The sequence below is a fragment of the Protopterus annectens genome, chromosome 2.part0 (assembly GCF_019279795.1).
Source record: "Protopterus annectens isolate FY-2018-M chromosome 2.part0, PAN1.0, whole genome shotgun sequence".
NCBI classification, from domain to species: Eukaryota; Metazoa; Chordata; order Ceratodontiformes; family Protopteridae; genus Protopterus; species Protopterus annectens.
In genome coordinates, this window is record NC_056728.1 from 1276444440 (window position 1) to 1276472402 (window position 27963).

General features: G+C 43.5%; 1 protein-coding gene across 3 annotated transcripts in view; it reads right to left on the minus strand.

Annotated features, from left to right (window-relative positions):
• Positions 1–27963, minus strand: part of FAM13A (family with sequence similarity 13 member A) — a 2572531-nt gene that overhangs the window by 165986 nt on the left and 2378582 nt on the right. For all 3 annotated transcript variants that reach the window (XM_044061451.1, XM_044061452.1, XM_044061450.1), the window contains one exon: positions 27679–27892. In XM_044061451.1, coding sequence (XP_043917386.1) covers positions 27679–27892 — 214 coding nt within the window. The remainder of the gene's footprint in view (positions 1–27678; positions 27893–27963) is intronic.

The window sequence follows — 27963 nt, forward strand, 5'->3', positions numbered from 1 at the left end:
TCCTTATTAGGAGGATGGATGGACGTTGAAGCCTCTGCCACGCCCTGCTGTGTAGCAGATGCCACCACCATGGCATCTACAGCCACGCCTTGTAAGGAACTCCTTCTCGGGGAGCAGATAAGAATTTGTTTGGACGAGAAGGGACTGGTTCCACAGTATCCGGTTCACGCCTTCGACAAACTAAATCCAGAAGCTCGTCAAGGCGGAGACACCCAGGAGGCGGAGGGCTGAGCCCCAAAGGCCTTGAGGAGCACTGATTCGTCCGCAGAGGGGGTTTGGACATCCAGCCGCCTCGTTGTTTGAGGATCTCCAAGATGTCTGCAAAGGAGACATCATCCGAGGACGACTTAGGGGACCCTCTGCATCATCCATATCCGTGTCCGATGTGATAGACTGGGAGTCCACGTGCTTCCTCTTGCACGATCTCTTCCTTGGGGTTCCTCTGGAGAGGACTCGAAAAACCCTCAGGAAGAGGAACCCCACTGGGGGTAACCTCAGGCCTCGGGGCCGCTGGCCATAGACAGGGAACTACCAAGGACCCAGTCTCCACGCCCAGGGAAGGTGCTGGTAAAACCGGAGAGATGGCAAGAGGATTTGGCCAAGGCACTCCTCATGGCCCTGAAAGCCGGACCTCCAGAATCCTGGGCGTCCAGTCTCCGGGCCATGATAGTAGACGGAAGTCCCAGGCCGAAGCACCGAGAGGAGGCTCGGAACCGAGCATCGGTCCCAAACATCACCCTCGGGTCCAGCCGAAGAAGTCCGCGTACCAAACTCGGACCCGAGGCCCGGGTTGGAGTAAGGGTCGGAGCCGACCCTGAGATCTCCACCGGCTCCAAGAGCACCTGCTCCGACGGAGCCAAGCAGTCGGAGGAGGAATAGCAATGGGATGGGTCATGGCCATCGGCTCGAAGCCAACTGGGTCGGAGCCGAAACAATTTTGGAAGACTGGGGACTGGAAAAGTCTTTGGAGCACCCTGTCTATATCAGAATCCGACATTCTCAAGACCGAGAGGAAACAGAACGGGTTCGAAGACCTCTCCTCGGCCCCAATGGACTAGGGGACCGGCTCGAGGCGACTCGATGAGAATCGGCGCCGAGGAAACACACACACCAGATTCCATCGGTGCGAGTGAACCGGCCGAGGAGGAAGTGTCTGAGCGACCCTTGTCGGCTCCGAGAGCAGTGGAGCCGAAGGTGACCCGCCTCGATGCCCCAGCCATCGGCTCCGAGTCGATACTGGAGGCATCGAGGCAGACCGTTCGACCTCGGCTCAAGTCTTTGGAGCAAGGAGAGGCCTGCCTAGGTCTCTTGGCAGTCGGATCCGACGGACTGGTCGGAGCAAGCCCTTTTTTTGGCAGGAGTCGGAGCGAAGACAAGGCTTCTTCAAAAGAGGGTTTAATCAACCCTTTAAGAATTAATTTATTTTTCCTCTCCTGGAGGACCCTAGAGGAAAAAGCGTGACACACGCTGCATGACTCCTGCAAGTGCTTTGCCCCTAAACAATAAACACAAAGTAGATGGTCATCAGTGACAGACATCTTAAAAGCACATTTAGTACATTTTTAAAGCCGAAGGCCTAGGGCTTGAGACATAATGCTAACAATTCCTGACAGGAAATTTAATCACTGTAGAATCGGTAATGACAAAAAAAGGCTTACAGAAACTGTGTAAAACACAACCTTAGGTGTAATAACCGAACTTTAAACACTAAAAGTTCAGTTAAAGAGTTTGACCAAAAGGCCCTGGATTGGAAGTGGCGCCAAAACAAACTCTACACAATCACACACAATAAATTTCAGTACTCAATCGAACACAATATCAATAGCAATAGCAATAGCAATAGCAATAGCCGTTAAAACGGCTTTTGTTTTGAAATACAAGCACAAAAACTGACAGAAAAGTAGTTAATAAAGCTACTCAGCCCAGCCAGCTCGAGACCACGTCCTTGCAGTTAAGCGGCAAACGAGATCTGGGGGACTGTTGGTGGTGCATCCTGGGATATAGTAAGCTCAGCCAATAAGAGACTTCGCTCTTTGGCATAAGCGTGCCGAGTCGGAGCCGAGGGATCGGCTCCGAACCCATCATTCAGAATGTAGGCGAGATAGGATCACATAACATCATAATTTCTACTAATTTCTCTGTATATGTTCCATATGTTGTAACAAAAAACATTTTATCCTCTTGTTGATTATACACATTTTTATCTGATTTAGCCCTATATTTTACTTGTTTATGAATCTGATTATTAAAATTCAAATTATTTTTAGCTTGTTCTACACTTTCTACACTATAACCTCTTTTGATAAATTTCTGACAAGTCAACTCAATTTCTAATTCTTTTTGTTGTTCATCACTAGTTAATCTTGAAATTCGCAATAATTCATTATAGGGAAGTGCTGATATTAAGTGTGGAGGATGGCAACTAGTCCCATTAATGAAATTATTCACACCTTCAAATTTATGATGTACTGATGTTATTACCTTATTACCTCTAACATGCAAATTTACATCCAAAAATGTAACTTTATCTCCCCACTGAGCTCCATCAAACTTTATACCAAAATTATTACAGTCTAGATCATGAATAAAATTATGTACATCTAAACTACCCCCTTCACATAGAAAGATTAAATCATCTATGTAACGATAAAATTCTATTACATGACTTCTGAAAAAGCACATTCTATACAGAAATTTGGTTTCAAAATAACCCATAAATAGATTTGCATATACTGGAGCGAAAACTGCTCCCATCGCTGTGCCTTTAATTTGTTGATAAAGAATTTCATTAAATTCAAAAAAAATATTTTTAAGACAAAACAGTATTAAATCAACTGTATAATAAGTAAGTGGAGTTTCACCCAAATGAAATTTAAGAGCTTCCACCCCTAATTCATGTGTAATATTAGTATACAAATTTTTAACATCTACTACTATCCAGTACCTATTTTCATTCCACTGAATTTTATTAATTTTTCTCCAGAAAGTCAAAGGTGTCTCTAATATAGGAAGACAACTGCACAACCTTTGGTAAAAGTAATTCATGCAACAAAATTCCTATATTATGAAGAAAATAGTTGCAAGCAGACACTATAGGACGACCTGGGGGATAATATCTATCTTTATGTAGTTTAGGAAGACAGTAAAATTTGGCCATAGTACAATTTTCTATGGAAAATTTCCTCTCTATGTCTTTTTTGGTAAAATAGCCAAGTCTATTCCCCCTATTTATTAGTTCATTATATGCTGACAAGGCTGTTTCATATTCCTTCCATATAGCAATTCTATATACTTCCTCATTATTTAAATTATCCATACACATCTTATAATACTGTTCTACTGTCATTATAACTAACTTATTACCTTTATCTGAGGGCTTAAATATAACATCTTTTCTACATCTCATCTTCGTTAAAGCCTCCCATTCATTTTTAGTTAGATTATAAGACACTTTTTCCTTTTTTATAAAAATATCCTGCATAGAATAATTCACTATGCTGGAAAAACATTTCACTGCCTCATTAGTAAAAGGAGGTATATAGTTACTTTTTATGCTAATCCCATCTGTCGGTAATAGACAGTAAGCATTCACAGTTTCATCATTCTCAAAAAAAGAATCACAAGAAAAAAATTCCATAGAAGTTGTCTCATTCAAAGAATCATCCATATCAAAGGAATTAGTTACTTGTACATTTTTTTCATTTGACTTTGTAAAAAAGCACAAAAGATGTAACTTTCTTACTAGCTTAAAAACATCTATTTTAAATGTATGCATATTAGAAACAGTAGGAATAAACTTAATGCCACAATTTAATACTGCTATTTCAGTATCTGAAAAAGAACTGCCAGTTAAATTAAAAACATACTGTTCATCTAACCTGTCATTAACACCATTAGTTTTAAGAAAGTTAATACCATCTTTTCCTTTTCCCCTGTTGATTCTGTTGTTGCCTGCCCCACGTCGTATCTGCTTGTCCCCTTTTCCGACCTCTCTCACTTGTATTGGGTCTGTTATAAAAATGTTCATACATATATTCACTTTTTTGAGCTGGAGGAAGTGAAGGAAAGTCTGCATTTTCATCCGACCATTCTCCTGAAGCTTCTGTTGCTTCAGATGAAGCAAACGAGACACCATGTTTTTTCTTTACCATTCTATTTTATTCCATTCTATGAATGTGTTGTTCAGGTACTTATAATATTTTAGTTGCTTGGTTTACTTTAATAATGGTTTTGTTAAAATATGGTTCAAACAACAATCAGATTTAATTTTATATTCTCTTGTATGGGGTGTAACTAGACAAGGGAAATCTAGCTGGTTTCCTAAAGTGTGTTGTGGATGTGCTTCTGTAGGGTACGAGTACACCAACAGCCAATCAAAACCTTATCTACTCGTTGTTATGACAACATTAAACTACTCTGCAATTGTAAAGATAGAGAAAACTTTTTCCCTAGCTCATGCAAACTGCAGTCTAAATAGACTTTTATAAAACTTCACGAGCACTTATTTCCCGCTCAAACAACTGCCGTGAAAACGGAAGAGAGAGAGAGAAAGAAAAAAAAATGGCTCAAAACACTGACACTCTCCCTCGCAAGGAGCACACCACCCCTGACCCAAAGACACCAGGGTCTGCTCACATCGTGTCCATTGCACTTTTAACCCCACTCTCTGCATACTATCTGACCTCAAACAACATCAATTCACTCAACCGACAGTGCTTCTCCAATCTGACCCGACTCAACTGTACATCAGTTCCACATAATCTGCAACTACAACCAACAAAAATCGCACCATTCATTATCAATTCAGAAGGCAAAGCAGTACATCACCAGAATTACAACAGTTCCCAGCCTCTATTCCACCGAGAAATCCCACCAATTATCCCTGACAAGTAGAGATCGCCAGATACTTCAACAAACCCTGCCCAGAAAATCACTCCACTGTCAGCCAACTTCCCGAAATAGGAACAATCGCCAAGCCATTCCAAGTAACAACTATTTCAGTAATGCAGCCATCTAAGAAACCCAACCCTACTTTCAGTAACAATTTTTTCCTCTATCTGCAACAACAGTCCCAGTCCTTGCAGCAAGCACACAATGACAGACCGGGCAAGATTTCAAATGGGGCATAACCCTGGTGTACAACCTTTCTTCGTCAGTGCATCTGGGGCAAGAAGCAAAAAAAAATGTTTTTCACCATAATACCAACAGCGATGATTACGACAATACTCTCCAGAAGCATACACATTGTTTAAGGCCATTGCAAAGACCCCAGCTAATTATCAATGACTGCAATGTATATATTATGCAATAGGCTGTGGGCAGTATAACAAAGGTCAAAATAAATCAGTATGCAATAATTGTCATTTATGCCAGGGAAGGAAGCTGATGTTTTAATACTGTAATGAATATAACTTAATGTGTAGTCTGTGTGTATTTGCAGTTCTTTAGATCACCTCTTCCATACATTACACTCTAATGCATCGTCGAAAGGCAGGACATTCATTTTCGCTCAATTCAAATAATTCTATACTGTTCCCAATCACAGCATGTTAGCTACTAATCGATCTAACATTTTAACATGGAATGAAATTTAGGTAGCATACTTAAAATGTAAAAACAAAAATAGAGAAAAAATAAAAAATATGCACCTTTTTGGAACAATCAAAGCCAATCAGATAAAGCATATATATATTTTCTCTACCATTACTAAATGATAAGCAAGGTAAACTCCAGATTTATATTATAGACAATTTACTACATGTAATAACTGCAACTTGAAACGAGTCTCTTTCTTAACATCCTCATTCACATCAGCAATTCTTATTACTTTAATTTTAACTGACAGATCTCAATAGCGTTTCTCCATTTAAAAATGGGAAAGTTTCGTAGCTATATTAATATAGTCTAAAAAGGCTATTAGTGCTACTGTATGAGACTCAGACTGAAAATAACAATAAGCATTTTAATAAAAGGAAAATTAATTCATTAATAGACATGACACTAGTAGGCTGAAAAACAGTTATAAAATGTAATAATTTAACTTTGATATTACTAGATTAAATAAATAGCTACAGTAATTAGTATACATTTTTAACATTTATTTATTAAAACAAAGAGAAGAGAAACTTAATAGGATGATAAGACTTGTATAAATAGTTATAGGAAAAGTACAGTTTTGTACCTACCATAAATGTAGATGTTCGAAGATCCACATTGCTGCAGTCCTTACATATGGGTAGTCCGCTGTCCTCGGTCGGCCCGAATACCAAAGTATAAGGCTGACGTCGGTCAAGGCGCTTAAAACTGACATCAGGACGCCAGGGTACAAAAGCGCATGACCGACGTCATATCCTCAGTCTTTTCTTGCCCCAGATGTCAGAAGGCCCTAAAAAGAAAGGCCAAAACCAAAAGACAGCAAAAAACCAACCAACCACCCGTGCACTAATCCTATTTACAATATTTACAATATTCACAACCCAAACCACACAACCGCCTCTAATTACAGAGGGGAAGGAGGGAGGGTAAATTGGACTGCAGCAATGTGGATCTTCGAACATCTGCATTTATGGTAGGTACAAAACTGTACTATGTTCTTCATCTCACATTGCTGCAGTCCTTACATATGGGTAGAATCCCAAAGCAGAGGTAAGGGAGGATGGCAAAACTATAAAGCATTAGGAGCTGCCAAAATGCCCTGTAAAATTGCAGAGGCAAAACCAGCCCTAGATTTAGAGTAAAGTGGAAGGTGGTAATGCTTAGAGAAAGTATGCACTGAACTCCAAGTAGCTGCCTCCAAAATATCTTTAGTTGCCACCCCCCTTAAAAAAGCTGTAGAAGTGGCAGTAGCCCTAGTGGAATGAGGCCTAATCCCAGCTGGAATCTCCTTACCATGATGGGAATAACAGAAAGCAATACAAAACCCAATCCACTTAGAAATAGTTTGTTTTGAAACAGGCTTGCCCTGAGAAGCCAAAGCAAATGAAACAAATAACTGCTGAGACTGCCTGAACCCTTTAGTTCTGCTCAAATAATATCGCAACTGCCTGTGTATATCCAAAGTGTGCAAAATCTTTTCCCCTTTATTTTGGGGTTTGCATAAAAAGTAGGCAAATGAATAGTTTGGTTTAAAGCCACACTAGAAACCACTTTAGGCATAAAGGAAGGATTAGTACGTAAAGATACCCTATCCTTATGGAAAATTAAGAAAGGCTCAACCGCCATAAGGGCCTGTAATTCAGAAACCCTTCTCGCAGAGGTAATGGCCAACAAAAAAGCAGTCTTCCATGATAAATATTTCAACTCGGCAGTAGCTGCAGGCTCAAAAGGTTGTAGAGTGAGTTTCTCCAACACAAAATTGAGATCCCAAGCAGGAGTAGGAGCTCTACGTGGGGGTCTTATATTCTTTGCCCCTCTAAGAAATTGCTTAAACAAAGGATGAGAAAACAATGGTGGGTCACAGTCATAGTGAGCAGAAATTGCTGCAGCATGAACCTTAATAGAGGAGAAGGACAAACCTTTGTCCAGTAACTCAGTAAGATATTGAAGAGCCACACTTAAATTAGGCTCAGAAACATCAAATTCCTTTGCTGTACTCCAAAATAAAAATCTCCTCCATTTATCTGCGTACACTTTCCTTGTACTAGGCCTTCTGGCCTCCAAAATAACATTTAAAACTTGCTGTGGAAGCTGAGACCCTCCAGGGTTTAAAACAGAATATGCCAGGCTGTTAGATATAGAGAGTGAAGTTTGACATTGAGTAAATGACTGTTCTCCTGAGACAGCAGGTGTGGAATCGAAGGCAAAGGCCATGGAGGCTCCCGTATCAGACTTCTCAGTAATGGGTACCAGTGCTGTCAAGGCCAATCTGGAGCTATTAAAATCATCTTTGGCTTGTCCTGTCTGACCTTCAGGAGTACCTTTGGGAGGAGAGGCAGAGGTGGAAAGGCATACACATGAAGATTGCTCCAACTGAATGAGAGAGCATCCACTTTCCAAGCTGTGGGATGAAACCTTTTTGTGCAAAACTTTGGCAGCTGGTAGTTTAGTGGAGAAGCGAACAGATCTATGTCTGGAGTTCCCCATAACACTGTCAATTTCTGAAATACATGAGGATCCAATTTCCACTCGTGGGGATCCATAATTTGTCTGCTCAACACATCTGCTAAGGAGTTCTGTGCTCCGGCAGAAACCTTGCCTGAAGATTTAGCTGTAAACTGAGAGCAGTCTCCCACAAAATCATTGCTTGTCTGCATAGAGGATAAGAATCGTTCCCCTTGCTTGTTGATGTACCACATGACAGTTGTGTTGTCTGTTAGAACCAACACCTGCCCTGGAAGAAGTAAATCCTTGAAAGCTATTAATGCAAATTGGACTGCTAACATCTCCTTCAAGTTGATATGTAGATGTTGAAGTCTGGCAGGCCACATGTCTTGTACCCACTTTCCATTTAGATGAGCTCCCCAAGCTTTGTCTGAGGCATCTGTCGTTAGAATCTGACTCGCCTCTGGCCGGGTCACAGAGAGTCCCTTGTTTAGGTGACATTCCTGAGCCCACCACAAAAATTCCTTTTGAATGCAAGGTATTATCTGAATGACAGTGTCCATATCTTGGCAGTGCTGTGTCCATACATTTTGAGATACCATTGTAGCTTCCTCATATGCAGTTTGGCATTGGGAAGCACCAGAATACAAGATGCCATGAACCCCAAGGCTTGAAGGACTGTCCTTGCAGTCAGCCTGGACTGATGAGACAATTGATGGAAGTAAAGAGAAAGATTCTTTTGTTTGTCCGGGGTCAAAAAGGCCATCTGGGATGCTGTATTCAGTCTCACACCCAGAAAGCACATGTCCTGAGAGGGTACTAGACTGGACTTTATTTCGTTCACAGAATACCCCAGGCATCTTAGCACTGCTATCACATACTGTAAATGATGAAGAAGTTCATCCTTTCTTTGGGCCAGAATCAGGCAATCGCCCAAATAAGGATAGATCTGTATTCCTCTTAGCCTGAAGAAAGCTATCACTGGAGCCAGAACCTTCGTGAACACTCTGGGCGCAGTAGATAAGCCAAAGGGCAATGCAGAGAACTGATAATGAGAAGTCCCAGCCCGAAAACGCAGATACTTTCTGCAACTGAGCCTGATAGGAACATGAAGGTAAGCCTCCTTGAGATCCAGAGTCACCATCCAGTGATCTTTGCCCAGCAGAGGTAAAAGCTGTTGTAACGTCAACATTTTGAACTTGGGAATGTCCAGATATGTGTTGAGGATAGATAAATCCAAGATTGGTCTCCACGTGTTCCCTTTCTTTGGTACTAGGAACAGGCGAGAATAAAATCCTAGGCCCACTTCTGGCAGAGGGACGGTTGTATGGCCCTTATTTGAAGTAGCAGAGAAATTTGTTTGTGAGCCTCTAGTCTTTGCTGAGGAGGAACGTCCGGCATGCCTTTGAAAGGAGGCAAGGTATGGAAATAAAACTTGTAACCTCGGTGTATGATATCCAATACCCATTTGTCTTGGGTAATCAAATTCCAATTTTCCTTGAAGAGTGCCAACCTTCCTCCCAAAGGAGCTGCCAGGCAAGAAGGATCTGGCAGCTGAAAAGGTAGGTCATTGGGCCTGTTTACGAAAGGACTGGCCCCTGCCCTCACCCGAAGATTGTGCAGGTGAACTCCCTGTTCTAGGTCTGAAAGAACTCTGAGCTCTGCCCCTACCACGTCTAGATCTACCCCTAGACTGAGAATCATAAGAAGGATACATCCACCCCTTAGCAGGCCAATTCCTACTAAACTTTGGAGGCTGTACTTGCAAAAAATCTTTAACAGCCTGCATGGACTTAGCCTTGTCTTCCATTTTCTTCAAGACTGATTCCACAGGAGAACCAAACAACACATCAGACTGTAAAGGAGCATCCAAAATCCTTGTCTTAACGTGGTCAGATAAATTCTGATCCCTCAGCCATGCGTGCCTGCGAAGAACTGAACCAGTGGCAGCCACCCTAGACGAGGCCTGTATAGCATCAAAACCACATTGTAAAGAATGCTTACCCACCTGCTCTGAAACATGCACCAAATCTTGTAACTCTTTACACTCAACGCCTTCCGCCAGAGCATCCACCTTAGACTTCAATTGAGAAAGAAGATAGTTTTGATATTTCAACATATGAAACTGGCAATTCAAAGCCCTCATAGCTAGGGTAGAAGATGTATAGACTTTCTTTCCCCATCTATCCAAAGCTCTGGCCTCTTTATCTGGAGGAACCGGATTTTTTACAACAGAGGCCTTGACACCCTTAGGTCCCTGACTAACAGTTTCTGGGTCCGCCCTAGGACTCTTATAAAGATATTTATGAGCCTCAGGCACCCTGTAATACCTATCCGGTTTAACAGGAGCAGGAGGCAGAGAATCAGGATTAAGTGAAGCCTCTACAAACACATCTTCCACAACATCCAGAACAGGAGGTATAGCCAAGGGCCTATGCTGGGGCAAAAGCAAAAATTCCCTAAGCCTTTTCCTGGAATCAGAGAAGTCCTGACCTTCCCACTTAAAATGTTCCCTCATGGAATGAAGAGTCTCTGAAAAGAAAAATCCTCTGGAGGAGAAGCAGAAGGAGTCGAATCATCTGCATCAGAATCAGAATAAGGAGAGTACTCCTGCAAGTCTTCAGCCGAAGACTCAGAAACATGCGAAGCCTGCTCAAAACTCCCCAACTCTGGCTCCACCCTAGGCCTCTTATCAGGAAGGGGCAAAGAACCTCTAATCAGAGTAATCAAATCTTCTGCCATTTTAAGCATGTGCTTCTTGGGCACAGACCCTGCTGCACTAGGAGTGACACCAACAGAAGCTAAACCTGGCCTGCCTCTGGGAGAAGCCTTGGAAACAGAAGGAGAGGGCCTAACCACCCTAGGAAGGGAGGGGAGTACAGTAACTTGGGAAGCCCCTTCAGCCTGACCTGCCTCCTGAGAGGCCACATCCTGCAATATCAAAGTCTCCCCCTGGGACTCCAGAGAAGCCTCCGTCGGAACCCGGTTCCACTGACGCCTCTAAAGAACCGGCGTCCGAACGGACGACTCTTCTGCCTGGGTTTAACTGCTTTGTCTTTGCGCTTCTTGAAGAAGCGGGCGCTGGAGAATCCGGCGGCATATTATAATTGCACCGCTTCAAGACCAGCCTAGCACAATCTAACCTTCGCAATAGTGCTTATTGAACCTAGCACAAAAGCGACACCCAACAACGTCGTGCTCAGGCCCCAAACAAGGAATACACAAAGAATGATAATCCCTATGCGGTATCTGTTTCCCACAAGAAATACAGTTATTCACTTTTTCTGACATCCGGTAAAACACTGAGGCAAGAAAAAACCAAAATATTCCCCAACGGGGTACTTAGCCAACTTTGATTCGGTCTGAAACTCCGAACTCGAAAAATTTCAGAACGCCGAACGGCACTTGCAACGCTGCTTCTGCATCGGACCATGCGGCAAAAAAGACTGAGGATATGACGTCGGTCATGCGCTTTTGTACCCTGGCGTCCTGATGTCAGTTTTAAGCGCCTTGACTGACGTCAGCCTTATACTTTGGTATTCGGGCCGACCGAGGACAGCGGACTACCCATATGTAAAGATGCTTTTAATAGTTCGGTTGCAGCTGACACTGAGAGATTTCATAGAAGTTGGTACTTTGGATTCAGTTTTCTGTTTCTTTTTTTTTTTACATCAGTCCAGCCATTTTTGTCAGTGGTTCTCTTCAGGGAATATCTTCAGAAATGGTTATAATGTTATTGTTTTGAATGAAATGCACAACTTCTTCCAGAGTGTTGAAGGTTCTCATCTCACTTAGGTGCATTATTTAAATTTTTGCAGGAAAGGCTATTTGAGCTTTAATATTATTCTGTTTTAGAGTTTTTATTAGAGGCCATACCTTTCTTCTCTGTTCCAGCACTTTAGTGGAGTAGTCATTGTCAAATCTTATTGTGTTCTGGTTATATTTTATAGGACTTTTCCTCCAAGATGTTTTTAACACCAGTTCTTTGTCCATAAAAGATAAGAATTTTACTATAATTGATCTTGGTGGTATGATGGATGTTGATGAAGTTGTTGCTGAAGTTCTATTCCCCAGAGCATGATGGGCCCTTTCTACTCCAAAGGAAAAACCTTCTTTAAGATTTAGAACTTCTGGTATCCAAGAGTTTAGGAAAGATATAGTGTCCCCTCCTTCTGTTTTCTCAGGTAAACCAAAAATCCTGATGTTTGACCTTCTCTCTCTATTTTCAAGATCATCTAGTTTGTTAGATAACCAAGTATTTTGCTTCAAGAGAAACTCTGTTTCCTCCTCTTTGAGCCTTTGATCAATGTCAGTCAAAGAAGTTTCAATGTTTGTTAACTTTGACTGGTGTTACTGAAGTATTTCTTTGAAGACTTTTGTTTGCTTCTGTGAGTTCTCTTCTAGGTTCTGTAGATTAATCTTAAAATCATCTATTTTTGTTGATAATGCTTGTAATGTGGTAGTCATCAGTTGTAGTTAATTTTTTACTGTCAAGTCAGCATGAGAATTCTTTAGGTTGCTCATCTCTTCAGATGCTGTGTATAGACTTCTAAGTAATTTGACAGGAAATTTATTTTAGAAATCCACCAAAATTTGTATTTAGTTGCTTTAGACTATTAACTAAATATTTGTAGTAGTTTTGTTAGTAATAGTTAATTTAATTTCCTGAATTTAGTACTAATCTATGGAGCTCCAAAAAATGCTGCTTTTCAGTTAGCCATTCAGGCTCCGCCCCCCTGTACTATGTTCTTCGTGTTTCACTGTTGCAGTCATCACATTTGGGTAGATTCCCAAAGCTAGTGGAGACAGTCAAGGAAGCTAGGGGCTGGCTAGGATGCCCTGCAAGACTGTAGAGGCAAACCCTGCCCTGGATTTGGAGAAGAGAGGCAGGTGGTAATGCTTGTCCCAGGTGTCAGTCTCCAGGATGTCCCTGGTGGGGACTGCTCTGAAGAAAGCTGCAGAGGTGGAGGCTGCTCTGGTGGAGTGTGTCATGACCCCCTCGGGAGGAGACTTACCATGCTGCTTGTAGCAGAAATGGATGCAGTGTGCCATCCATTTGGAATTGGCTTGCTTGGAAATGGCTTTGCCTTCTGCCCCTGTAGCAAAGCTAACCAGCAATTGATCAGACTTTCTGAATGATTTAGTCATGTCCAGATAGTATCTAAGCTGTCTGTGCACATCTAGAGAGTGAAGATTCCTTTCCTCCTTGTTCTGGGGATTAGGAAAGAAGGTGGGTAGATGAATGGATTCGTTGAAAGCCACACTGGACACCACCTTGGGCATAAAAGATGGGTTATTTCTAAGGGATACCCAGTCAGCATGGAAGATGATGAAGGGTTCCACAGCCATGAGTGCTTGCAGCTCAGAGACTCTTCTGGCTGAAGTGATGGCCAGAAGGAAGGCGGTCTTCCAGGAGAGAAATTTTAGCTCTGCAGAAGAAGCTGGTTCGAAAGGAGGCAGGGTGAGCTTTTCCAAGACAAAGTTAAGGTCCCAAGCTGGTGTTGGTGCCCTTCTGGGGGGCCTCAAGTTGCTAGCCCCTCTGAGAAACTATTTGATCAAAGGGTGTGAAAAAAGGGGCTGCTCAGTGGGAAAAGCAGAGGCATGAATTTTTATAGAGGAGAAAGAGAGACCACTGTGTAGTAGGTCAGCTAAGTAATCCAGGATGAGAGCGATGGAAGGCGGTACCGTATTGGCCCCCTTAGCCTGGATCCAGGTGCAGAACCTTTTCCATTTATCTGCATAAGACATTCTAGTGCTAGGGTGTCTGGCCTCGTGGATAACATCCAGAACCTGTTTACTGAGGATGGGAGATTGGTTAGGGAATAAGCCAAGCTGCCAAACTGAGTGTCTGCAATTGGGGATGCATGAATTCCCCTTCCCTCTGGGTTAGGAGGTTTGGAATCTGAGGAAGATGCCATGGAGGCAACGGGGACAGGCTGTGCAGCAAGGGGTACCAGTACTGTCGGGGTCGGTCTGGAGCTGTAAGAATGGTCCTTGGTTTTTCCTCCCTTATTTTTAGCAGTACCCTGGGGATGAGAAAAAGGGGAGGAAAGGCATAGACCCTACAGGCTGACCAAGGGGAAAGACGGGGCATCCACTTTCCAAGCCATGCAGTGATGCTCCCTGGTGCAGAATTTGGTGAGCTGATGGTTGGTGTGGGAGGCAAAGAGGTCGACCTTTGGGGTTCCCCATTTCTGAGTTATTAGGGTGAAGGTACTTCTGTTGAGCTGCCACTCGTGTGGGTCCAGAAGGTTTCTGCTTAATTGGTCTGCCAGGGAGTTGAGAGAGTCTGATAGGTATTGTGCTAACAGGTGTAGTTGAATGGAAGAGGCTGTGAGCCAAAGGGTCATGGCCAGCCTGCATAGAGGGTAGGAGTGAGTCCTTCCCTGCTTGTTGACGTACCACATCACAGTGGTGGTGTCTGTTTTGATCAGTAGAGGTCCTGGAGAGAAAAGGGGTTTGAAAGCTATCAAGGCATGCTGCACAGCCATCATCTCTTTTTGACTGATGAGCAGGGGGATTTGCTGCCATCCAGATGCGCACCCCAAGCGTAGTATGATGTGTCTGTGGTGAGGGTTTGGATGGCGGGGTGTGGGGAGAAGGGCAGTCCCTTGTTGTGGGAGCAGGCTGTTGCCCACCAAAGAAATTCCTTTCTGAGGCAAGGAATTATAGGTAGAAGAGTTTCCAGGTCTTGAGTGTGTTGACACCAAAGGCTCTTTAGGTACCACTGAAGTTTCCTCATATGTCGTCTGGCAGATGGAATGAGGAGTATGCAAGATGCCAGGAACCCCAGAGCATGCAGGATTTTCCTTGCAGAAAGTGGGGGCCTGGTGGCCAGCTGAGAGAAGTAGGCTGACAGGAAAATTTGTTTCTCTGGTGTAAGGTATGCCATCTGGGATGCTGTGTCCAGACTTGTTTCCAGGAAGCTTATCCTCTGGGTGGGCACCTGTTTTGATTTCTTTTCACCGATTGTGTACCCTAGGGAGGTTAGTAGGTTCTTTACAAAGGCCAGGTGCTTGAGCAGCTTTTCCTGGCTGTCCGCCTGAATAAGGCAATTGACTAAGTAGGGGCAAATTTGAATATTTCTTTGCCTGCAAAAGGGAATGGCTGGAGCCAGGCATTTTTGTGAAAACTCTGGAAGCAGTAGATAAGCCAAAGGGAAGTGCAGAGAACTGAAAGTGTTGAGATCCTGCCCTGAAATGGAGATATTTTCTGCATGACTCCCTGATAGGAATGTGGAAGTAGGCCTCTTTTACATCCAGGGTGGCTAGCCAAGCATCCTAGTAGGGCATGAGTAGCAGCTGCTGGAGGGTGAGCATTTTGAATTTTGGGATCATCAGGAAGGTGTTTAGAGTGGATAGATCAAGGATGGGGTGCCAGGTGCCCTCTTTTCTGGGCACCAGAAAAAGTCTGGAGTAGAAGCCTTGGCCTATCTGTTCTGCAGGAATGTGCTCTACTGCCCTCAAAGAGAGCAGGGAATAGGTTCATACTAGGCTATCCGCCCTAGGGCATTTATAAGCCTAGCCAGAATGTGTTTGGCTTTCGCCACCCATTTTAAATTTATTTTGCTATGCCCTTTTTCGAGGTTAGTATACTGTGCCTCTGTCTAACAGTGACACAGAAGTGATACCCGGGGTAAACCTACAATCTCCCATCCACTCATCAAGATTCCTCTTGAAGAGAGTCAATGAGGGACTCTGCCTTACCTGGACTGGGATTTTATTCCAGAGTGAAGGGAGCCTCTGGGTTATGAATCTGTGCCTCCAGCATGTCCTATTTATTTCAGTGCTGAGGGTCAAGTCTCTCGAGCGCGTAGCTCGATGGGATTTGGATTTTCTGAGGTGCAGCATGTCCATTAATTCCGGGTTGGACATGTCTTTATACGTCAGGCACAGATCACCTCTAAACAGGCGGTATGCCACTGAGTAGAGCTGGAGTTTCTTTAACCGGGCAGCATATGGCATCTATTTGAGCCCTTTGATCCTCTTGGTGAAGTACTTTTGGGGTCTTTCCAGTTGCTGCAGGTGTCTGGTAAGGTACATCCCAAAAGGGGCATTGTACTCAATTATGGGCCTGATGAGGGATGAGTAAAGAGGCACGATGACCTCCCCTGATCTAGATGTGAATCCCTTCATGATTAGGTGGGCTATATAAAATGTTTTCCTAACCACTTTGGCCACGTGGTTGTCAAATGAGAGATTGCTATCAACTTGGGTCCCCAGGTCCCTAATTACTTCTTCTGTACTTAATGGATTACCACCTATGTGGTAATTTGTGGGCACTTTGTTTTTGCCAAAGGAGATGACTATACACTTTTTAGCATTTAGCTTGAGGCCATGGCTCTGGCACCAGTTGTTTGTTTCTATGAGGCCCTTTTGGAGGATGCTTGTGTCGGCTGGAGAGTCGATTATGGCGCCCAGTTTGCAGTCATCTGCGAACTTGGTCAGCCACAGTCCTTCCGTGTTGACCTGTACCTCCGAGAAATATATACCGAACAAGAGAGTTCCCAAGACTGAACCTTGTGGGACACCACTTGTAACTGGTTTGGAGTCTGACATGGCTCCAGCAATTCTAACCATGTGGGTTCTGTCCTTGAGCCAGTTTGCAATCCATCTAGTGACATAGGGGTTTATATTTAAGCTAGTGAGCTTATCTATAATGCCTGAGTGTCCAGGTCCAGCAGGCATTGTCCCTTCAAGCACTGGTCCTTTCCTGCTCAGAGTAAACGGGCCCAGCCTAGGCCCTGTGGAAGCAGACCCCCCCAGGGAATGGATTTGCTTTTTAGCCTCTGCCAACTGATTTGGTGGTAGATCTGGGAACCCTTTTGGGGTTGGAAGGGTGTGGAAGGAGAATTTGTATCCCTGAGACACAATGTTCAGAACCCACTTGTCCTTGGTAGTGGTGACCTAGGTGCTTGAGTTAAAGGAGAGTTTTCCTGAGGGGCAAGTGATGGTGGGCAGAGGGGAGGTCAGGATGAGGTAAGTCATTGAGAGTTCTTACCATAAGGGGGTGGCTTAGAACTCCCTGGTTTTGAAGTGGAGGTAGTCCATATGCTTAGATCTCTGCATTCCATGGGAGGGTCTGCTTCCACAGGGCCTAGGCTGGGCCTGTTTACTCAGAGCAGGAAAGGACCAGTGCTTGAAGGGACAATGCCTGCTGGACCTGTAAGAAATCTTTAACCGTTTGCATAGATTTTGCTTTTTCTTCCATCTTTTTTAAGACCTCTTCTACCTTAGTGCCAAATAAATTATCTTTGTGCAAGGGGGCATCCAACAATTTAGATTTGACATGGTCTGGCAGGGGGTGTTCCTTAAGCCATGCATGTCTTCTAATGACAGATCCAGTGATTGCTACCCTGCAAGAAGCTTCTAGGGCATCAAAACCACAGTGAAAAGTGTGTTTAGTTACTTGATTTGCAGAATGCATTAAGTCTTGTAAATCTTTAGATTCTGCCTAAGCAGGAAAGGAAGACATTTTTTGTTTAAGGAGTTCCAAGGTATGTTGCTGATATTTAAGCATATGGAACTGACAAATTTAGTGCCCTGATAGCAAGAGCAGCTGAGGAGAATACTTTTTTTTACCTCATCTGTCCAATGTTCAGGAATCTGTGTCTGAGGGGGTGGGATTCTTAGCAGAGGTTGCTTTAATCCCTTTAGGCCCTCAGGGTCAGCTGATGGATTTTTAAAAAATATATTTGTGTGAGTCAGGGACTCTGTAGTATCTGTCTGGTTTTCTGGGAGCAGGAGGTAGGGAGTCAGGAGTTAAGCTGGATTCAAGGACATCATCCACCACATCCAGGACAGGATGGATGGCCAATGGTCTGTGTTGCGGAAGGTCTAGGAAGTCCCTGAATCTCTTTTTAGACTGGGGGTAGTCTTGACTCTCCCACTGGAAATGCTCCCTTAAAGTATGCAGGGTTTCCCCAAAGGAAAAATCTTCTGGGGGACAGGTTGAAGGAATGGATTCCTCTGCATCAGAGTCCTCAAAAGTGGAGAGGGGTTGCATGTCTTCATAGTCAGATGCATCAGCATGATAAGGTCTAATGCCATTTTAAGCATTTGAAACTGAGGCAAGGTAGCAGGCACCTGAGAGTGGGTAGTATGTTTCTTGGGTGTGGTTTGAATCCTGGGCCTAAGGAACTCTGTTGTTTTCAAACTAACGGTAGTCCTGAAAGAAGACGACGGTTTGTGTCAAGATTTGGTGGTGCAAAGGACTTCCTCGGAAGCCATTGCCTGCTCAGTGGCTCCGGACACATCCAAGGTAGAGACGACTGCAGGATCCTTAGACGAAGAAGAGTTTTGCGGCATACTGGACTCCAAAAGGTATCGGTAGTGGCCTGCAAATCAAGTGAAGCGGGCATCAGGGGCTGTGAAAGCACCTCACTGAGTACCGGAGAACTGTCTACTAGCTTAACAGAAGCGTCATCGGTAGGTTTGGACCTGTGCGGTCTATCTCTGTCTTTAGCTTTACTTTTTTTGGAAGATCTGCTGTTGGATGGCTTACCAAAGCCATATCAGAATTAGAGGACTGTAAACAAAAATAACTGGCTACAATCAGGGCCCGATGATGGATAGTCCTGGCATTAAACAAAGCACAGAAGTGGCGACGGGGGACATCGTGGTCTGGGCCTAGACAAGTGACGCAGTAAGAGTGGAAATCTTGGTGTGGTATTTGCTTTCCACAGGTGAGACAGTTAATTTTTTTTGACATTGGTTAGTACAAGAAAAAAAGATCCCCAATGGGGTACTTAGCTTTAGAAGACTTCAACTTCTATTTGGAAACGAAAACTCAGGTAGCGACCGACAGGCACTCATGCGAACTGCTTCTGCTTTGGGCTCCATGGCAAGAAAGGCTGATGTAATGGCGTTGGCTGCCTTACTTTATACCACTGATGACCTGACGTCAGTCCTCAAGCGACAGCAACCGACACAGAAATACTAAGTCTCTGGTATTCGGCCGGCCGAGGACTACCCTGGCAGGGATAACCCAAATGTGATGACTGCAACAGTGAAACACGAAGAACATCTACTCTTAAACAAACAGTGCTCTTCTTCAGCTGATGACCTTCCAAATGAGTATCAAAAATAGCAGCCAGTAACACTGCCTATCCTGTCTCAATCCTTATAAATAGGTCAGTCTAGGAATCCCATGTTTCAGCTCTCTGGAAAAAGTCACACATTATCCATCTGCACAAAGGAGGAAATTCAACATTTTAGACCTATAGCAATCTTTTTCTCCCCTCACCAAAACACTTGAAAATGTATTCAAAAACAATTGCTAGACTTTCTCCTGCAGGAAGAACTCTTATCCCTCACACAAAACACTGCTTCTGTCCCTCCATTAGTACTCGGCATTGCCCTTCTAACCTACATAGATACGGTCTATAAAGCTAGACATAATGGCAAACTAGTCTCTTCCTTCTTTTTAGACTTGTCTAAAGCCTTTGACACAGTTTGTCACAGGAAATGTCTACTTCAAATATCTTCACTAGGTCTCCCTCAGCCCACCCTTCTGTGGTTCAAAAGCCACCTGTCCAATAGGTATCAGTCAGTAAAATCGCACTCCACACACTCTCCTTACCTCCCAGTCACCACCAGTCTACCACAATGCTCGATCCTTGGTCCACTACTCTAACATTTTCACTAACACCCTCCGTACTTCTATACAACAGGCCACTCTAATATAATATGCAGATGATTCCACTCTCATTTGCACATCTGACACCTCCAAAAAATGACTCATACTTTCCCCACAACTCCCTCTGTCATGAAAAGACAAAATTTAAAGTCCTCTCTCTGGATAATACAACCACTGAAGTCGCTTCTCATAACCAACTGCTAGAGGTGATAGTGGATGATAATCTTAAAATTCAACATGCATATAAAAAAAGTACAGTTTTGTACCTACCATAAATGTAGATGTTCGAAGATCCACATTGCTGCAGTCCTTACATATAGGTAGTCTGCTGTCCTCGGTCGGCCCGAATACCAAAGTATTAGGCTGACATCGGTCATGGGCGCTCAGATCTGACATCAGAGCGTCAGGGTATTAAAGCGCATGACCGACGTCATATCCTCAGTCTTTTCTTGCCCCAGATGTCAGAAGGCCCTAAAAAGAAAGGCCACATCCAAAAATAGAATACTTCCCAAAAGGCATGTACAAATAACAGCTACCACCCAAACCATACAACCATTCCAAACTACAGAGGGGAAGGAGGGAGGGTAAATTGGACTGCAGCAATGTGGATCTTGAACATCTACATTTATGGTAGGTACAAAACTGTACTATGTTCTTCATCTCACATTGCTGCAGTCCTTACATATGGGTAGAATCCCAAAGCAGAGGTAAAGGGAGGCTGGCAAAATCATAAAGCATTGGGAGCTGCCAAAATGCCCTGTAAGATTGCAGTGGCAAATCCAGCCCTAGATTTGGAGTAAAGAGGAAGGTGGTAATGTTTAGAAAAAGTATGCACTGAACTCCAAGTAGCTGCTTCCAAAATTTCTTTAGTAGCTACTCCCCTTAAAAAAGCTGTAGAAGTGGCAGTAGCCCTAGTGGAGTGAGGTCTGATTCCAGCCGGAATCTCCTTACCATGATGAGAATAAAAAGCAATACAAAAGCCAATCCACTTAGAAATAGTTTGTTTTGAAACAGGTTTCCCCTGAGAACCCAAAGCAAAAGAAACAAACAACTGCTGAGACTGTCTGAACCTTTTAGTCCTGCTCAAATAATAACGCAACTGCCTGTGAATATCCAAAGTGTGCAAAATTTTCTCCCCTTTATTTTGGGGATCTGCATAAAAAGTAGGCAAATGAATTGATTGGTTCAAGGCCACATTTGAAACCACTTTAGGCATAAAAGTAGGATTAGTACGCAGAGATACCCTATCCTTATGAAAAATTAGGAAGGGTTCAACTGCCATAAGAGCCTGTAATTCAGAAACCCTTCTAGCAGACGTAATGGCCAACAAAAAGCAGTCTTCCAAGACAAAACTTTAACTCAGCAGTAGCTGCAGGTTCAAAAGGAGGTAAAGTAAGTTTTTCCAACACAAAATTGAGATCCCAGGCAGGAGTAGGAGCTCTACGTGGGGGTCTTATGTTCTTTGCCCCTCTAAGAAATTGCTTAAACAAAGGATGAGAGAATAATGGAGGGTCACAGTCATAGTGAGCAGAAATGGCTGCAGCATGAACTTTTATAGAGGAGAAAGACAAACCCTTGTCTAATAATTCTGTAAGATATTGAAGAGAAACACTTAAATCAGGCCTGGAAACATCAAAGCCCTTTTGCTCCAAATTAAAAATCTCCTCCATTTATCAGCATAAACTTTCCTTGTACTAGGCCTTCTGGCCTCCAAAATAACATTCAAAACTTGTTGTGGAAGCTGCGACCCTCCAGGTTCTAGAACAGAATATGCCAGGCTGTTAGATGCAGGGACTGAATCCTGACATTGAGGAAATGATTGCCCTCCTGTGACAAAAGGTGCGGAATCGAAGGCAAAGGCCATGGAGGCTCCCGTACTAAACTCCTCAGCAGAGGGTACCAGTGCTGTCGAGGCCAATCTGGAGCTATTAGAATCATGGAGGGCTTGTCTTGTCTGACCTTCAAGAGTACCTTGGGGAGGAGAGGCAGAGGCGGAAAGGCATAGACGTGAAGATTGCTCCAACTGAATGATAGAGCATCCACTTTCCAAGCTGTGGGATGAAACATTTTTGTGCAAAACTTTGGCAACTGGAAATTTAGTGGAGAAGCGAACAGATCTATGTCTGGAGTTCCCCATGCCACTGTCAATTTTCGAAATACATGAGGATCCAATTTCCACTCGTGGGGATCCACTATCTGTCTGCTCAAAACATCTGCTAAGGAGTTCTGTGCTCCTGGTAGAAACCTTGCCTGAAGATTGAGGTGTAAACTGAGAGCAGTCTCCCACAAAATCATTGCTTGCCTGCAAAGAGGGTACGAATGGGTTCCCCCTTGCTTGTTGATGTACCACATGACAGTTGTGTTGTCTGTTTGAATCAACACTTGCCCAGGGTGAAGTAAATCCTTGAAAGCCATCAATGCAAATTGGACTGCTAACATCTCCTTCAAGTTGATATGTAAATGTTGAAGTCTGGCAGGCCACGTGTCTTGAACCCATTTTCCATTGAGGTGTGCTCCCCAAGCCTTGTCCGAGGCATCTGTCATTAAAATCTGACTCGCCTCTGGTCGGGTCACAGAGAGTCCCTTGTTTAGGTGACATTCCTGAGCCCACCACAAAAATTCCTTTTGAATGCAAGGTATTATTTGAATGACAGTGTCCAGATCTTGGCAGTGTTGTGTCCATACATTTTTGAGATACCATTGTAGTTTCCTCATATGCAGTTTGGCATTGGGAAGCACCAGAATACAAGATGCCATGAACCCCAAGGCTTGAAGGACTGTCCTTGCAGTCAGCCTGGACCGTAGAGACAATTGATGGAAGTAAACAGTAAGGTTCTTTTGCTTGTCCGGGGTCAAAAAAGCCATCTGGGAAGCTGTATTCAGTCTCACACCCAGAAAGCACATTTCCTGAGAGGGTACTAGACTGGACTTTGTTTCGTTCACAGAATACCCTAGGCACCTTAACACTGCCATCACATACTGTAGATGATGAAGAAGTTCGTACTTGTCTTGAGCAAGAATCAGGCAATCGTCCAAATAAGGATAAATTTGTATTCCTCTTAACCGTAAGAAGGCTATCACTGGAGCCAGAACCTTTGTGAACACCCCGGCAGTAGATAAGCCAAAGGGCAATGCAGAGAACTGATAATGTAAAGTCCCAGCCCGAAAACGCAGGTACCTCCTGCAACTGGGCCTGACAGGAACATGAAGATAAGCCTCTTTGAGATCCAGAGTTACCATCCAGTGATCTTTGCCCAACAGAGGTAGAAGTTGTTGCAACGTCAACATTTTGAATTTTGGAATGTCTAGGTATGTGTTGAGGATAGATAAATCCAAAATCGGTCTCCAAGTGTTTCCTTTCTTTGGTACTAGAAACAGGCGAGAATAAAATCCTAGGCCCACTTCTGACAGAGGGACCTGCTGTATAGCCCCCATTTGAAGAAGTAAAGAAATCTGCTTGTGAGCCTCTACCCTTTGCTGAGGAGGAACGTCTGGCATGCCTTTGAAAGGAGGCAATGTATGGAAATAAAACTTGTAGCCTCGGTCTATAATGTCCAACACCCATTTGTCCTGGGTGACTAAAAGCCAGTTTTGCTTGAAGAGTGCCAACTTTCCTCCCAAAGGAGCTGCCAGACAGGAAGAATCTGGCAGCTGAAAATGCAGGTCATTGGGCCTGTTTACGAAAGGACTGGCCCCTGCCCTCACCTGTAGATTGTGCAGGTGAACTCCACGTTCTAGGCCTGAAAGTACTCTGAGCTCTGCCCCTACCACGTCTAGATCTACCCCTAGACTGTGAATCAGAAGGATAAGCCCATCCCTTAGTAGGCCAATTCCTGCTAAACTTAGGAGGCTGCACCTGCAAAAAATCTTTAACAGTCTGCATAGACTTAGCCTTGTCTTCCATTTTCTTCAAGACAGACTCCACAGGAGAACCAAACAAAACTTCATACTGTAAAGGAACATCCAAAATTCTAGTTTTAACATGCTCTGACAAATTCTGATCCTTAAGCCAGGCGTGCCTGCGAATAACTGAACCAGTGGCAGCCACCCTGGAAGAAGCCTGTAAAGCATCGAAACCACACTGCAAAGAATGCTTACCCACCTGTTCAGAGGCATGTACCAAATCCTGTAATTCTTTACACTCTATGCCCTCTGCCAAAGCATCCACTTCAGATTTTAGTTGAGTAAGGAGAAAATTCTGATACTTCAACATATGAAACTGGCAATTCAAAGCCCTCATTGCTAAAGTGGAAGAGGTATACACTTTCTTACCCCATCTATCCAAAGCTCTAGCATCTTTATCAATAGGAACTGGATTCTTTACAACAGAAGCCCTGACACCCTTAGGTCCCTGGCTAATAGTTTCTGGGTCAGCCCTTGGACTCTTATACAGATATTTATGAGCCTCAGGTACTCTGTAATACCTGTCTAGCTTAACTGGCACAGGAGGCAGAGAGTCTGGATTTAAGGAAGCCTCGTAGATAACGTCTTGTACATCATCCAAAACAGTTGGTATTGCCATGGGCCTAAGTAGTGGTAAAACAAAATTCCCTAAGCCTCTTTCGGAATCTGAGAAATCCTGACCTTCCCATTTAAAATGTTCCCTCATAGAATGCAGGGTTTCTGAAAAGAAAAATCCTCTGGAGGAGAAGCAGAAGGAGTGGAATCCTCTGCGTCTGAATCAGAATAAGGAGGAAAATCCTGAATGTCTTCAGCCGAAGACTCTGAGTAATCTGAAGCCTGCTCCAAACTTTCCACCTCTGGCTCCACCCTAGGCCTCTTATCAGGAGGGGGCATAGAACCTCTGATTAAAGAAATTAAATCTTCTGCCATTTTAAGCATGTGTTTTTAGGCACAGAACCTGCAGAACTAGGACTGACACCCGTGGAAGGCAAACCAGGCCTGCCTTTGGAAGGAGCCTTAGAGACAGAAGGAGAAGGCCTAACCACCTTAGGCAAGGAAGGGAGAACAGCAACCTGAGAGGCCCCCTCAGCCTGACCTGACTCCTGAGAGGCCATATCTTGCAAAATTAAAGCCTCCCCCTGAGACTCAACTGAAACCTCGGCTGGATCCACAGATTCCACCGTAGTTTCTAAAGAACCGGCGTCCAGAACGGACGACTCATCCTGCCTGGACTTTAAAGATTTGTCTTTGCGCTTCTTCGCGGTAGTGGGCGTCGGAGGATCCGACGGCATATTATAATTACACCGCTTACCAAAGACAAGCCTAGCGCAATCTAACCTACGTTTAATGGTGCGCTTATTAAACCTAGCACAAAAGCGACACCCGACTACGTCGTGCTCAGGTCCCAAACAAGGAATACAAGGAGAGTGGTAATCCCTATGCGGTATCTGTTTCCCACAAGAAATACAATTATTCACTTTTTCTGACATCCGGAATTAACTGAGGCAAGAAAAAACAAAAATATTCCCCAACGGGGTACTTAGCCCAACTTGGTTTCGGTCTGAAACTCAGAATACGAAAATTTCAGAACGCCGAACGGCACTTGCAAACGCTGCTTCTGCATCGGACCATGCGGCAAAAAAGACTGAGGATATGACGTCGGTCATGCACTTTAATACCCTGACGCTCTGATGTCAGATCTGAGCGCCCATGACCGACGTCAGCCTAATACTTTGGTATTCGGGCCGACCGAGGACAGCGGACTACCCATATGTAAGGACTGCAGCAATGTGAGATGAAGAACATCTGCATAAGACAAACTCAAAGACTAGGGATTTCTCACTGATGCGACTAAAACTACACTTGCCACTACTAATCTCCTCCCCACTCTTCTTTATGGCACTCCCAACTTTACTAACCTCCAGGCTTCACAAAAATTAAAACTTGAACAAGTCACTAAATTTGCAGCACATATCCCTTTCATAATGCATCACCGTATAGCACTGAAAAACCTTAACTGGTTAGAACTGCCACATCAACTAACATATACAAACAACTTTCTTACCACCTATAAAATTATCCAGCATCCATCTGTTTGTCCAGCACTAAAAACTTTCTAAACAACTATGTTCCCAGTTGGTCACTGAGATCCAGTGACCAAAAACTCCTGTCTATAAACCTAACAAATCTGCTGGGCATTGTAGGTAGTCATACATAGTTGCTAAGATCTGTGATGCTTTACCTGTATCCATCAGGTCTATACCCTCCCTTTCATCTTTCAAAACCATTGTGAAAGAGTTCCTAGCTAAAATCTGTTGCTCAAAACCAGGACAAACTATATCCGTAAATGTAAACAAATACCTTTTCATTCCTCATACCTCCCCTTACACTCCCTTCTTCACTTACTTCCTTACTGCTATCTAAATCTCTTCCCTGACTTTCTTTCTAAATATACCATAAGCCTGTTTTTCCCTCACTACATACTGCAGTTCCTAGTTGTATTAGATTAACTTCTTTAATTTCTCTACAAACTGTCTAAAACTTCTCTAAATATTAAATGTTTGTCATGTACCTTTTATTGATTCTTAACCAAAATTTTTATATTATGTCTAATTTGTTATAATTACTTAAACTGCTGATGTTTTTGTTTGATTTTTGAAGATTGTAAAATTATTTTTCTTAAAGTGTTTTGTAATAATTTGGAGCTTTTCTCCCTCGGCCACTGCTGAAAATGGGCTTCTACCCAGTCAGACTTTCTCGGTATCAAATGTCAATAAACAAATAAGTTAGTAGTAGTAGTACGACAGAATAAAGCAGTTACATAGAAAAAAAAAAAAACACAACACACACACACACACACACACACACACACACACACACACACACACACACACACACACACACACACAGCAGGTATCCTTACCAGATGATTATGCATAGCCACAAGTGCAACTGCAGTTATCAATACAAGCACAAAAGTTAATATGCTTCACAACACCACAATTTCATAGCTGCAATACAGGTAGAAGAATGGAAAACATTTTACCAATATTTGGGTTTGCTGTGCCAGTACAAATACTATGTATAACCACTTAAAGAGTCACATGTCAAATGTATCTCCAGAAACAGTAGCATTTGCTGTTTCGGCTGTCAGTCTACACCCCAGATGAATGCCCACTTGCACTATGACTACAGATGTCAATGGCTAAATGTATACTGTGGTCAGTACAGAAGGGAGTGGCTGGATTGCTTAAACTTCCATTCTCTGTTCATGCCACAGAGGTGGACGAGTGGGGAACCATGTCAACTACCTGCTCTGCTGCCATGAGGCGCCATATGTCAAGTATTCATCACTGCATACGGGTGGACAACAGAGTCTTGTAGTTGGCCCATGTTGCTATGCATGTTACAACATCCAAATTGGGTACCACTGCAATGCTATCATAGTTTAGATTTGAAAGAGGTGTGCTGTACAAGTTTCCCCAGTGTTGCTGCTCAGCAATAGCCTGCCATGGTCACCAGGGATGTAGTTTACTATTTTACTGATGATAGCCTACACTTGTTCTCACCTAACTGCCAACCTCTGCTTTACAAGGCACTCCTTGCGTCACACCTCTGTCAGTTACTGATAATGGTGGGGGACTTCATTTGCATACCTAACTCATAAGTTGAATCTTTCAGGTACAGTATGAAAAGCATTGCAAGGGGTACTGGGAAACTTTGTGAACTACACAGGGCTCTGGTATGTGGTATATTCTGCATACCAGCCCCAAGCAATTGTGTACGATGTTCACAAATCCTGGCTTGCAACCACAAAGAATGGTTCAGCAGTACACTAAAAAGTACATTTTGCACACAGGGTTGGGACATGATGCAACCTTCTACAGGAGGATGTGGAACTGACACAGCAGAGAAATTTTGGAATGCATACATTTTGCACAAATAATTTTAGTTAAGAGTAGCATAAATGATCTCTAGCTCATTTACTTAGTAGGGAAATGAGTGTACTAAACTAATTCTCTGTCTTCTGTTCAGTGTTCAGTAACACACTTGTCATGTACTTTCTTTGTAAATGCTACCTAACAAATAAATGCTCACCTCATGAAGGAGTGTGAATTTGGAGGAGAGGGAGGCACTTCTGTATCATCTAAGTACTGTTGGCTGTGACCATAGCCATAGAATCTAGGAGACAACATTGGATCACTGTCTTCCTCAAGTAGCTGGCGAATCAGGCGACCAGGCTGTGGAGACAGGCAAGCTTCATCTGAATCTGTGTTGCTTCTCTGCCATGAGGGCATAGCTGGAACAGGATCTGAAACGGACAAAAACATTAATTTAAAATTCCAAACTTGATTATAAGGAAGGAATGTGGAAAAACTAGTC